This window comes from Nematolebias whitei, chromosome 14, assembly GCF_014905685.2.
Source record: "Nematolebias whitei isolate Nwh7 chromosome 14, NemWhi1, whole genome shotgun sequence".
NCBI lineage: Eukaryota > Metazoa > Chordata > Actinopteri > Cyprinodontiformes > Rivulidae > Nematolebias > Nematolebias whitei.
Window position 1 is genome coordinate 39,658,376 of NC_056511.1, and position 12,979 is coordinate 39,671,354.

General features: G+C 39.5%; 1 protein-coding gene across 1 annotated transcript in view; it reads right to left on the reverse strand.

The window, feature by feature from the left end:
* klhl13 (kelch-like family member 13) overlaps positions 1–12,090 on the reverse strand; it is a 16,409-nt gene extending 4,319 nt beyond the window's left edge. The window contains exons 1-5 of the mRNA XM_037687565.1: positions 11,949–12,090; positions 10,122–10,254; positions 8,689–8,885; positions 7,753–8,548; positions 5,484–5,597 (exon numbers count right to left, since the gene is read on the reverse strand). Coding sequence (XP_037543493.1) covers positions 5,484–5,597; positions 7,753–8,548; positions 8,689–8,885; positions 10,122–10,254; positions 11,949–12,062 — 1,354 coding nt within the window. The 5' untranslated portion in view covers positions 12,063–12,090. The remainder of the gene's footprint in view (positions 1–5,483; positions 5,598–7,752; positions 8,549–8,688; positions 8,886–10,121; positions 10,255–11,948) is intronic.
* Positions 12,091–12,979: the final 889 nt, after the last annotated feature.

Genomic DNA, 12,979 nt, shown 5'->3' on the forward strand with positions numbered 1-12,979 from the left:
AATAGTTTAGTTTTTCCTGTGACTTATTTGCAGTATGATAAATGGTAGGAGCATAATATACTCTCCCAATGTTTTGTTGGTCTTTTCTTTTGTAAATAATTACCCTTTTTTTGCAGTTTTATTTATTTATTTATTTTTGTATCTTTGAGATCTATGACGTCATCAAATACTCAAGTTCTACTCTGGTTTTATTATGTTAATGTTGAGTTTAAAAATTATATACTCGTTCAACCCCTACTTAAGACAGTTCTTTGGTCTTAAGACACAGTTCTTTGGTCTTAAGACACAGTTCTTTGGTCTTAAGACATTACTTCGGTCTTAAGATGCAGTCCTTCAGTCTTAAGATGCAGTCCTTCAGTCTTAAGATGCAGTCCTTCAGTCTTAAGATGCAGTCCTTCAGTCTTAAGATGCAGTCCTTCAGTCTTAAGATGCAGTCCTTCAGTCTTAAGATGAAGTCCTTCAGTCTTAAGACACATTACTTGAGTATTTCATCCTCGTGTCTGAACCCTGCCAGGTCACTTCAGCTGTGATGGGCTGTGTGCTGAGTGTTTTTGTCAGGTTCATCCAGCTGACAGAACACTGTCAGACAGCCCGGCAGCGCGGAGACAAAATGACCCGATGTGCTGTGACGGACAGACTCAGAACCACACTTCAGCTCAGGTCACCTTGCACTGCAAGACTGTAACCCCTGAGATGGTAAGGCCTCCCAGCAACAAAACTCTGAATGGGTGCTACTCGTATCCGGTGTTATTCAAGCTAATATTTCATACCAGCTGCATGACTCCAACAGCTGAAATCATTAAACTGCATGACCAGCTTCATACAGCAACCCACTATTTTTAACTTGCACCTATTTTTAGAATGTGCAGGTGCAAAGACGGCCGTTGGAAAGCAAAAATTAGCAGACTACTAACCTGGATATCTGAAGCAGAACTATTTTTAGCTGAAAGCAACCAAAATATCAAACCATGAGCAACGAACACCAAGTACAGAAGAGTGCAGTAATAAGCTAAATTAATCATAAAGAAATAAATCAGATTGAATGCTCAGAGTTGACCGTTTTTACTCTTAATTTCACTTCATTTTAAATTATTTACTTCATCTAAACTACAGTAATCTCAGCACTTTATGGTCGGCAGCGTGTTAGATTACCACATGGTTTTTAGTGCTGCAGTCTTCCCAGGAAGTCAGAGTGGGTTAATTTAACACCACTCCTAATTGACACCATTTCTTGAAGAACCAAATTTTTGAGCCAGCAAACTCAAATGTCAGAGATCTACTGAAAAATAGCAGTAACAAATGGACTGTACAAAAATAAATGTTTAGGTCGTCACACAAAGGCCTTCAGGGGAATGTTGGGAGGAAAGTTTACACCTTGAGCAAAAATTTAAAAAATGAATATTAAAACATTAATAATAAAAAAATAAATACATTTAATAAGAAATGTAATAATTGTTGCAGCTCCTACCGGCCTATTAGTCTGCTTAATGTAGACTTTAAAATCTTGTCTAAACTGCTAGCCTCTCGTTTGGAAAAAGTCCTCCCATCGATCATATCAGGTGAACAGACAGGTTTCATCAAAGGAAGACATTCTTTTTTTAATATCCGTACTCTTTTTAATACAATATATTCCAAAAATTATAACGGTCACCCTGAGGTTGTAATTTCTCTTGATGCTGAAAAAGCATTTGACAGAGTGGAATGGGAGTACCTTTTTGCTGTCCTAAAAAATTTGGTTTCAGTAGTAATTTTATTTCTTGGATTCAACTTTTATATACCTCACCACAGTCATCTGTGAATACCAATGCATTGAACTCTGACTATTTTACTTTATCACGCAGTACACAACAAGGTTGTCCACTCTCACCTTTGCTCTTTGCGTTAGCAGTAGAGCCTCTCTCTGTAACCCTTAGAACCTCTCCCGTTTCAGGGGGTAACTCGTGGTGGTACAGAGCATAGGGTTGCTTTATATGCAGACGATTTATTATTATACGTTTCAGATCCAATAACTCACCTCTCGTCTATCATAGAAATACTTCAAAGTTTTGGCTCTTATTCTGGGTATAAAATTAATATTCAAAAAAGTGAATGTTTTCCCATAAACCTAGCAGCGCAGGGGCTTAGACGGTCTGACTTTCCATTCCATCTAGCCCGTTCTGGCTTTAAATATTTGGGAGTGCATATTACTGGCTCATTTAAAGTCTTGCGAGCTGCTAACTTTAATCCTTTGCTTACTCATGTAAGATTGGCTTTTCAAAAATGGGCAAACCTCCCTGTATCACTTCTTGGTAGGAATAATATTGTTAAAATGAATATTCTCCCTAAATTTCTTTACCTTTTTCAATGTATCCCATTGTTTTTACCCAAATAATTTTTCAAATCTAGAAATCAAATGATTTCTTCATTTATATGGGCAAATAAAGACACCTAGGGTTAGCATGACCTTACTACAACAGAGTAGGCTCAGTGGTGGTCTTTCTTTGCCGAACTTAATGTTCTATTATTGGGCAGCCAATATTCAGAAGTACATTTATTGGTTGAAAGATCCTCATGCTACTTGGTGCAATCTTGAGTCTCAAGCATGTCTTTCTACCTCACTTTCGGCATTATCATCTCTTCCTATTTCTCTATCAAAATATACAGATAATCCGGTTCCAATTGGCTCTTTAAAAATATGGTATTAATTCAGACATCATTTCAGTTCTATCTCCGCTTCTACTTTGGCCCCAATCTGTAATAATCATCGTTTCCTCCCTTATTTTGTAGACTCTTCATTTTGTATATGGGCAAGAAAAGGTATCAAATGCTTTTATAATTTGTTTAGAGATAAAACGTTTCTCAGCTTTGAGGATTTGTCCTCTCAGTACGATTTACTCTCACATAATTTATTCCGTTACTTTCAAATAAGACACTGTACATATTCTATGTTCCTAGAGTTCCCAAAACTGCCCCCCAAGCATTCGTGGGAGGATCTTTTCGAGTTGAAACCCCAAAGTAAGGCTCTTATATCACAAATACATACCTTTATTACTGCTTTGGGCAATTACTCAACAAAAAACATTGCTTCTAAATGGGAGCAGGAATTGGGTCTTAAATTTGGGGAAGATTATTGGGACAAAGTAACTGACCAGATTCATACTTCATCATCATGTGCAAGACTTTCCCTTATTCAGTTTACAGACTTCATCTATCAAAATCAAGACTATCAAAAATATATCCCAGTGTTGATACGTGTGACAGATGTAACGCTTCCCCTTGTGATCTAACTCTGTTAATTGCTCATTAATTCAATCATACTGGTCTTTTTACTTTGATGTACTCTCTAAGGTTTCGAATATTACACTAAAACCCTGCCCACTAGTGGCGATTTTTGGTGTTCCTGAGGATTCCATTAATCTTGGTCAAAAACAGATGGATGTTATTGCCTTTACTTCATTATTGGCACGACGCAGAATTTTACTCTCCTGGAAAGCTCCTCACCCCCCAGTGGTGACACTCTGGCTGAAAGAGGTCATGTTTTTTTAAGACTAGAAAAAAAATCAAGTTTAGGCTCAGAGGGAATGCTGACAAGTTTTTTTAGATATGGTAAACCTGTTATGTCAAATTACATGTCAAAATTCATAAATAAAGGAGGAAAAAATAAATTTAATAATTAAAAATTAATTATATAAAAATATACATGTATATCTTAACGTCTTAAGACTAAAGTACTGCATCTTAAGACTAAAAGTACTGCGTCTTAAGACTAAAGTACAGTGTCTTGGTACAAAAAGTACTTGCTCTGGCTGGTGGGTGTTCATTTGCATTCATGCAGATACATCTTCAGGATTAGACGTACTGTTTTGTACAATAAATCACTTCCTAATTGTGCATTTTTAAGATTGTGTTCATTTAGTTATTTTGGCACTATGCACGGCATTTCTCATGAAGTAGCATTTCGGCCACTTTAATGGGTGACATGTCACTTTATCTGTGCTGCTGATTATCCATGCTGCTGATTTCTTGCCTTTAAGCTGCAGTATTCATAACCATCTTCTCACAGACTCCTATTAAGGCTGCTGTTTAATACACTGTATTATATTATATTATTATTGTTTAGCATACATCTTAGATTCTTAAATGCAGTTTCTTTTTTTATACTTTATATTTTTGCTAGTTTTTGGTTGTAACTGGGACCTTGATTACACAATTTCATTCCAACTCATGTACCACATGTGATATGAATGACAATAAAGAAACTTAAATCTGAAACGTGAACCTTCTCTCACTTTGTAAATTTTTAATTTATACAAATCTGATATTTTTCCAATGCTGTTCTGTTAAAAATATATTTTATTTGCTTCAAAATAATAATAATAATAATAAAAAAGGTACATAAAACAGCAATACTCCTTATGGGTGAGAATCAATGACCCATCTCAGCTTCTCTCACTCTTCTGGCAGCGTTCAGATATTTTTTTATTTTGCTGAACATCAATGTTTATTGCTCAGATGTTGCACAAGGACGACTGTTCCCACAGCTAGGAGGGATTAACGGTGTCTGTTGTTACACCTCCTACACTGGCTTCAGTCCTCTACTCCTCCAAATTCCCCTCCACCACCACAACCAGCCTTTTCCTCTTTTGTAGCATCGCTCCAGATTAGTTACTCTGAGAAACTAGGGCTCATCTCCATGCCGCGGGATTAGATTTTTAGTTGCAGAAACAAACGCTAATCTGCTGCCTAACACCCCCCCCCCCCCCACCCCCGCAAAAAACCCCAAAAAACAAGATGCTGCTGCCTGAAGGTTCAATCCATGTGTCTAGAGTGTAGCTCTAACACGGGACACCACAAGCTTCCAAAGCACGCTCAGGATCGACTAATCAAGAGTGTGAGGAGCGATTTCCCAAAGTTGGCAAGTGGGATTTTGGCAAAAGCCGTCGTCTATAAGATGTAGCACATTTAGAAGATAAAAACACTCAGCATTAGCAGAATGTCAGAAATCCAAACTTACTAAAATCTCTCACCAATTAAACAAGGGCTTTAAAAGTAAACGCCCGTTGAACTATTATACAGCAACACAGCAAACTATAGCAATGGCCTGAACAAGCAAAGACACTGTTATACGTTGACCTCCATTTGTGACCTTGACCTTGAAGCCGAGGTGATGAAAAGTACACGTAACATTCCGTCTAGTGATGATACGTAGGAGTTTTAGGTTTCAATAAATTATCTTGAGCAGATCAAAAGTTATGGCCCGGACCAAAGAAAGTTTAGACCTTTGGAAACTACAGTATATTATAATATGTTTGCTTTTCAAATGGTGTATTAAAACATAAAAATAAATAAATAGAATTTATTTATTGTGCAATTTCTCCACAGTACAAATATAATTATTTAACAAGAAATGTTAGGAGTTGTTGAGAAAAATACAACTTCCACATGATGCCAACAGTTCACATTTGCCACCCATGACGTCATCAATCATCCCTGCCGGCACTTACCTGAAATGTACATATAACCACCGTACACCGTCCCAGCGTGGCCATAATGTGGTTCATTCATTTTGGCAACATACGTCCATTCATTTGTCCTTGGGTTGTAGCACTCCACAGTAGCTTAAAAAGAATAAAAAATAAATAAATAAAGACTATTAGTAGAAAGTGGGTCAAGACACAACCAAAGAGGACAAACGGCAGCAAATGAGGCCTTGGAGGGTCTCGGTGTGGGATCTGAAAACGCAGATTTAAATACAGAAAACATGCCCACAACCCCACCAGCGATGGATGCTCCGACTGCTCAGGAAATGGAGAGATTGTTAGGTCCTTTATCCTAATGTGCCTAAAGGATGGCTTTGCAAAAAATAGAATCTGAGCGAGCCAAGAACCGGGACGCTGGGATTCATGAGTGATGATCATAGGCAGGCGATTTGGCTGCTTATGATGACTCAATAACAAGCAGCCGGTGTGCATCAGCTTTGCAAGTTAGACAAGCAGCTGTTGTGAACAGAAATTTAACGTCCGTGTCTCTTCATCTTATACAAATAGACTGCAAACACCATAAATAAATATGAGGCGCACAATTGCATGTTTTACTTGGAAACTGCCGGAGCGTAAACAAGTTATCATATTGTTGTTTGAAAACCTTTAATTACAGGATTTAAAGGACTTCATTTTTTACCTGCCACGAGCAGGATATGAGGCAAGGCACAAAGCATTTTGCTTTTATTTCATGCAGCTAGTAATTAACTTGAACTGACTGAACATGTGCCAAGACAATGAGACGCAGCGCTCTAAAAATGTTTGGCTACGTCAGGGATTAACTATTTCACAGAAAACTCAAAAAAATAAAAAATACACACTCATTTCCAGTAAGCACAATCTTGAAAGCATACAATGGAAATGGACTGCACATACATTGATTAGTATTTATTTGATTAGAAATGTATTTGTAGCTATTAGAGTTGAAATTTAACCTTTAGACAATAAAGACCAAGTAGACTTAAGTGTTTTTTTATTACAGATATGGTTTAGATTTGATGAAATGTAAATCCCTGCACCAATAAATATTTTGTTGATTAATAGAAAAAGTCACGTTTTAATTAGCGAGTCATCCTTGCATTTGTTTTCCTCTCGTTTTAAACAAACAAAGAGGGACAGAAGTTATGAAGTCAGAGATGCAGCGTGCACTCGTTGGAACAAATTCCCAACGCGTCTCGACATTGTTAAGCTTCCCATTTTAAATCCAGGCATTTCAGACGCAACAATAAAACCATGCCTGCATGACCCGGTCCACGGTAAACAAACACGACGGAGAGGAGGAGAAGCGCATCCAGAAATACTTCAGGACTGAACCACACGCAGAGGCCGTGGAACGTAAAGCTGAAAAAGGCAGTTGTGTCGACAGGCGGTGAAGTGAGGCTGTGTTCTTTGTTCTAATTATAACCCAAAAATAGAAGACAGCTCCTCTCCCCCTGTCTGCTCAAGATATATGGCTGAGTTTAAGTATTGGGTGGTACCTCTCTGTGGTTTACAGTTACGGGCCCAGAGGTTCCAGACAGGACTACAAGGAGCTTTTATACATATATATATACAAAGTTTCTACTAAAAAGAGATGAATTGTGAATCGAAGTGTAATAAAATGTTCTAATTCAGAGGAGCTTCAGATGAGTGAGGGATGAATGCAGCAAAGTTCCAGTACATCCGTCAGAACAGGTCCTGTCCCGGCTTCAGATGCATCTCAGAACCAAAAACACCCTCTGCCTTTTGAGATATTAACAGCTGAAACTGATGAGTTCAAATTTAATCAAAACATGATACATTTCATACATCAGACTGAGCGCAATAATCTGACCTATAAACATAAATCACAGATTATGGATGAACGTCAAACATGATGTGTGAAATCAATAAGTGCACACCATTTTAAAACTGCACTCTTGTTCTGCTTCTTTATATTTTAAAGAGGAAAATCTTATCAAATGTTGAAGACTTCTGCTTTAAAATAACAAGAGTACAGCATAAAGCACTTATTGTCCAGACAAGCAAACACCTCGTTTTAACTTTGGCCATGACCTTGGAGCTGAGGAGATGAAAATTGTACATGACACCATCTTATGATGATTCATATTTGTATCAAGTTTCATTATATTTTCTTCAGCAGATCAGAAGTTATGGTCTGGACAAGAGAAAGTTTACAAATGTACGGTCAGAGGCTACACCATAACATGTCCGCATTTCGATGGACGTATAAAAAATAGGGACATAAACTCACCTAGCTCCCCGGCAGCGTTCCTTCCACCAACAGCATAGAGGTGTCCCTTGAGAGCACTGAGGTGAAAGAAGGTTCGTTTTTCATTAAGGCATGCCACCTGGATCCATTTATTGTAGCGAGGGTCGTATCGAAACACTGTGTCCACGGCCGTTTTGCCTTTGGTGTCGTAGTTGCTTTGGCCACCCACAACGTAAAGAAAGTTGCCGATTACTGCGATGCCGTGCTGATAGCGAGGCGCATCCATGGGTGCCAGTGCCTTCCACTCGTGCGCCTTCTCGTCAAATAGACGCAGCTCCTTGCTCACAACTAGCTGCTGGCGTAGCACACCACCCAGAGTGACCAGGTGGGAACTATCAGAGCGAATGGCTGTCCGTTCTGACTGCATGACTGGCTGCATATAGGGCATCATTTGGTAGTTGCTAGCTTCCAGGAGAAGGTTCACACAAGTGTTGTCTGTACGCATAAAGTCCACAGTTTGTACGTGATTTATGAGCTCCTGCGGGTTCATGAGAGGGAAGCGGATATTCTTCATCAGCTTTGAGGCATAGTCCATACGGCCATCTTCGTAGCGTAGCCAGCGGCAAGCAGCCTTGAACAGGTCCAACTCAGTGCAATGTTTCAGGCTGTTACTGGACAATACAAAAGCCAACCGCTCGAACGGGAGTTTGACAAACTCTCCTGTTCCCAGCAAAGAAGGAAAGTTCTTCAGGATGAAGTTGTTGACGTATTTGTCCACCTCCGTTAGGTTGTAGGTGTTGGCGATACGCCCCACCTCTACGCAGTTGTCAAGAGAAACCTGAAAACAAATCATAAAGAAGGCCTCAGAGTGATAAAAAAAAGCCTTTTCAATGAGGAAGAAGCAGGTAATAAGATAATAATTAAAAAAAAAGCTACATATGCACCGTTCATATTGAGCTTATACATCTGCCTACTTACCCCAGAAATAAGAAAGACTTTGCAGAAGTCCAACACAGGAAGGATTTGTAAGAAACTGGCTGCCTCCAGCGTGTCCTGCAGGTTCTCCATGTTGAGGGACAACTTTGCTGTATAGATAAAGTCTATGATTTTTTTCAGGCCTATTCGGTTTACTCCGTGAAGCTTGATGCACATTAGATCCTGTTCTTTCATTCCACCTGCATCAGGAAAATGAAAGTGAAAATTAAAAAAAAATTAATAGGTTCAACTCACACCTTGTTTTAAATCAAAGACCTGTTTACACAAGATGGAAAAAATTTCAGGTGAGAATAGGATTCTTAAACATTTAAGGGGACTCGTGCAGTGCACCGTTGCATGAAAGGTGGCGGGCGATATGGATTTCTTCAAGGAATTACAAATGTGTTTACCAGATGCATTTATCAAGAGAAAATAAATTATGATGTAAATGACTTGAAACCACGAGAAACCATCTCCATTTCCTGCCTCTTATCCGTAGTCGATTGGCAGAAGCAACCAGTCCAGTAGAGAAACCCAGACGTTCTTCTCCCAGCGACTCTCTGGTCCTCCTCAAGGAGGACCCCGGGGCGTTTCCAGACCAGAGAAAATGAACAATCCCTCCAGCAAGTTCTGGCTCTTCTCCAGGGCTTTTTCCCAATGGAACATGCCCAAAAAGCTCCAAAGGGAGGCGTCCAGGAGGCATCCCACTTAACGAACCACCTCAACGGACTACTTTCGATGTGAAGGAGCAGCAGCTCTAATCCAAGCTCCCCCTGGATGACATAGCTCCTCACCCTACCTCTAAGGCTGAGCCCGGCCATTTTACAAAGGAAGTTCATTTCAGCCACTTGGATCCAGGATCTTGTTCTTTTGATCATGATCCAAACATCATGACCACTGGCGAGGGTTGGAACAAAAACAGACCAGTAAATCCAGAACTTTGCCTTTCGACTCAACTCTTTTTCCCCACCATGACCGACTGAAGCAACACCCTCATTAGAGAGGATGAAACCCAGATCAGTCGATTTATCTCCTGCTCCATTCTACCATCACTCAGGAACAAGAGATACTGAAACTCCTCCACCCGAGGCAAAGACTCCCCACCAGAAACCCTGTTGAACAAAACTATAGTCATTTATCACCTGCTCTTTGCAAACATATGCAAATGATTACATGACCAGGTAAAAATATTAAACAATAAAAAAATAATAATAATAAATTTAAAAAAAAGGTGATGCTAAGAAATGCAATAAACCATTAAAGCTAATCTGTATGGGCGGGTGGTGGGAATGTTGACTGGAGTTTCTCAGGATGTAAAAAAAAAAATACGGCAAAGTGAAGACGATGGTTCATGAACCTGTTTAACTATTGTTAGTCCTTTGGCTTTCCCACTGGTGAGCAGATGCTCCAGTCAGAGAGGGGCTTTGTAAACCCACCTGTGAACATGGCTTTGAAGTAGTCTGAGGAGGAGGCCATCATTGCACGGTGCACAGGAAAAACTTCATCTCCATCCCCTGCAACCAACGTCACGTCACATAGCAAACCTTCTATTCTCAACTGGTCGAATCCCTAATCCAAGAAAGAGAGGAAAAGTGAAAATTATGCGAGGAACCTAAACTAAGTTTATATTTCTACCAGTGAAGGACACTTAAATCAATCCCAGACTGTACAGACCATGTAATCATTAAGCTTTAAATTATGGAAAAAAAAATTAACATCCTTGGGGAAATTATTGGTATTGCATTAACTTATGCAAACTTGATTTTTCTATCAGTCATATCTGATGAAACAAGAAACTTGGCAGTTTGTACAAATAGGCTGCAAACAAGGAAACAAGCTCATGCTGTAAAAATCAACCGGTACCATCATAAAGACTTTGCCTTAAAATTAACCACATAACTAACAGATTCCACAATCAGGACGTCAGATAAGAAAGGCTAGAAAAATCATTATCATTCTGCCACTGCGCTGTGACAGCACAAGATTAATGAACAGCAAAAAAAAGCAGCCAAGGGCTTCTCATTTTCACAGAACGCTGGTGACCAAGGACAACAAATGCTTTTGCAGCAGACAGCAGAATGCCAGCGCATACTCCCACATTCAGGAGTGATCCTCTCTCTACATCAGTGTTGACATGCAAGAAGAAGCCTTAAGATTAATAAAGTATTCTGTACAAATAGAATTAAATAGAACAAAAAACAAACAGACAAATAAATAGAATAAATTAGCATTGTAAGGAAGACGACAGTTTTAGTTTTCCATGCGTCATAATGAAGCTTACTAACGTACTGTAAATTTTTAATAAGATTTACTCTTTGATGAACCTGTGCCCAGGGTGCAAAAATAAGTAAAATTTGTTCTTCATAGTGCAGCATGATGGATTAGTGGTTAGCACTATTAAATGCAGAAAGAAAAGAAAGAAAAGCTTTGCAGAGAGTAGTGAAGGCTGCACAGAAGACTGTTGGAGTCAGCCTCCCCACCATCACAGACATTTACACCTCCAGATTCAGGAAGAGGGCCACCTGCATCATGAAGGACCCAGCACACACACTTTTTGCCCCACTCCCCTCAGGAAGGAGGTTGAGGAGCATTAAATGTAGAACCACTAGACTGAGGAACAGCTTCTACCCTGAGGCTGTTAGACTCATGAATCTCTAACCAGAATAATCATCGCGAGAAAAATCACATCATGTTGCTGCCGATTTGTTTCATGTTGCTGCTGATCTGTTTATGTTGCTGCTGATCTGTTTATGTTGCTGCTGATCTGTTTCATGTTGCTGCTGATCTGTTTCATGTTGCTGTGTTCATGCGTGCTCATCTGCTCACACAGACTCATGTTCGTTCTGTTCAGCGTATCGTTTTTATGCCATTAGTGCTTAGCGTATTTTAGTTGATGTTTTTCTTAGTTCATATCTTAGAACTTATTACAGTTTTTCCTTTTACATTTTATTGTTGGATGTAACTGGGACCCTGTGTACACAACCTCGTTCCACCACATGTACCACATGTGGTGCGAATGACAATAAAGAAACTGACTTTGACTATTGCCTCACAGCAAGAAGGTCCTGGGTCAATCTCTGGTTTGGACCTGGGCTCTTTCTGTGTGCGTTTTCTCCGATTTCCTCCCAGTCTGAAAACATGCATGTTAGGCTGCCTTTCCAGGCTTTCCATGCAAAAAAAGATCTGTGATCTCAATGGGATTTCCCTGGTTAAAGAAAGGTTATTAAATAAATAAAAACAATGTTCTTTGTCCAAACTCTCACCTGAAGAACCACAGAGCTGTGCGTATTGCTTGTGAAAAATCGAGTGTTTCCAGTCTTTGATGCCTGAAGATGAGCAGAGACGCCCATTTCACTGTAGCCCAGAGCGACTTTCATGTGAGCGTCGTCGTCCTCCACCAGGGATCTGTTGGGGGGGGAGGGGAAAGGGGACGTGAGTGTTTAAACTTCAGAAAATGTGTTTGTTCCCTTCTTATTTTAGCCTGTAGGAAGTTGGACAGGTAAGTTCTCAAAGTGACACAAGGCAAGGACACTTTGGTGGCAGTAACCTAGTTGTTAAACAAACCGTCTTTTAGAAGTGGAAGCTCAGCTGGACTTCACCGGGTGGGGGTGGTAGGGGGGAGATGGTGGCAGAGGAAGAAGGGGAAACATATATTCATGATTCTTATTTTTCCAAAACGCTTTTGGGTAAATCAGCAGAAATCTGAAGATCACTGGTGGTACATATATAAACTCCAATATAACAAATGACCTTTTAATTTCCAAGAAGGATAATTAAAAATAAACATGTAGGAAATGCAAGTTTTTCCCCAGCTGAACATTAACCACTCCACTGACCAGAACACTACCTGTAAATCAAACAAAATGTTTTAATTAAAAAAAGACTACCACACACAGCCCATTATAGACCCTTGTTTCAATGTTGACCAAAATTGAAAACCTTTGACCTTGATTTATGACCTTAAACTTGGAGCTGGGGTGATTAGAAGATAATGCTGAATGCAGTGAATCATGTTTCTGTAAATTATCTTGAGCTGACCAGACGTTATGGCCCAGACTATCAAATACCTGGTTTTAACTTTGACTTGTGACCTTGACCTTGAAGATGGGGTGAAAAAAAAAAAGTTGGTAAATCTCCAATTACTGATGAGGCATGTGTATATGAAATTGTATTAAATTAAAATGAGGGGATCAGATGTTACAGGCTAACAAGACAAAGGTTACAGACGTACGATACCATAATTTGTCCACCTTTCGACGGGTAAATAAAGTCTGTCTGTGTTGTAGGCACAATT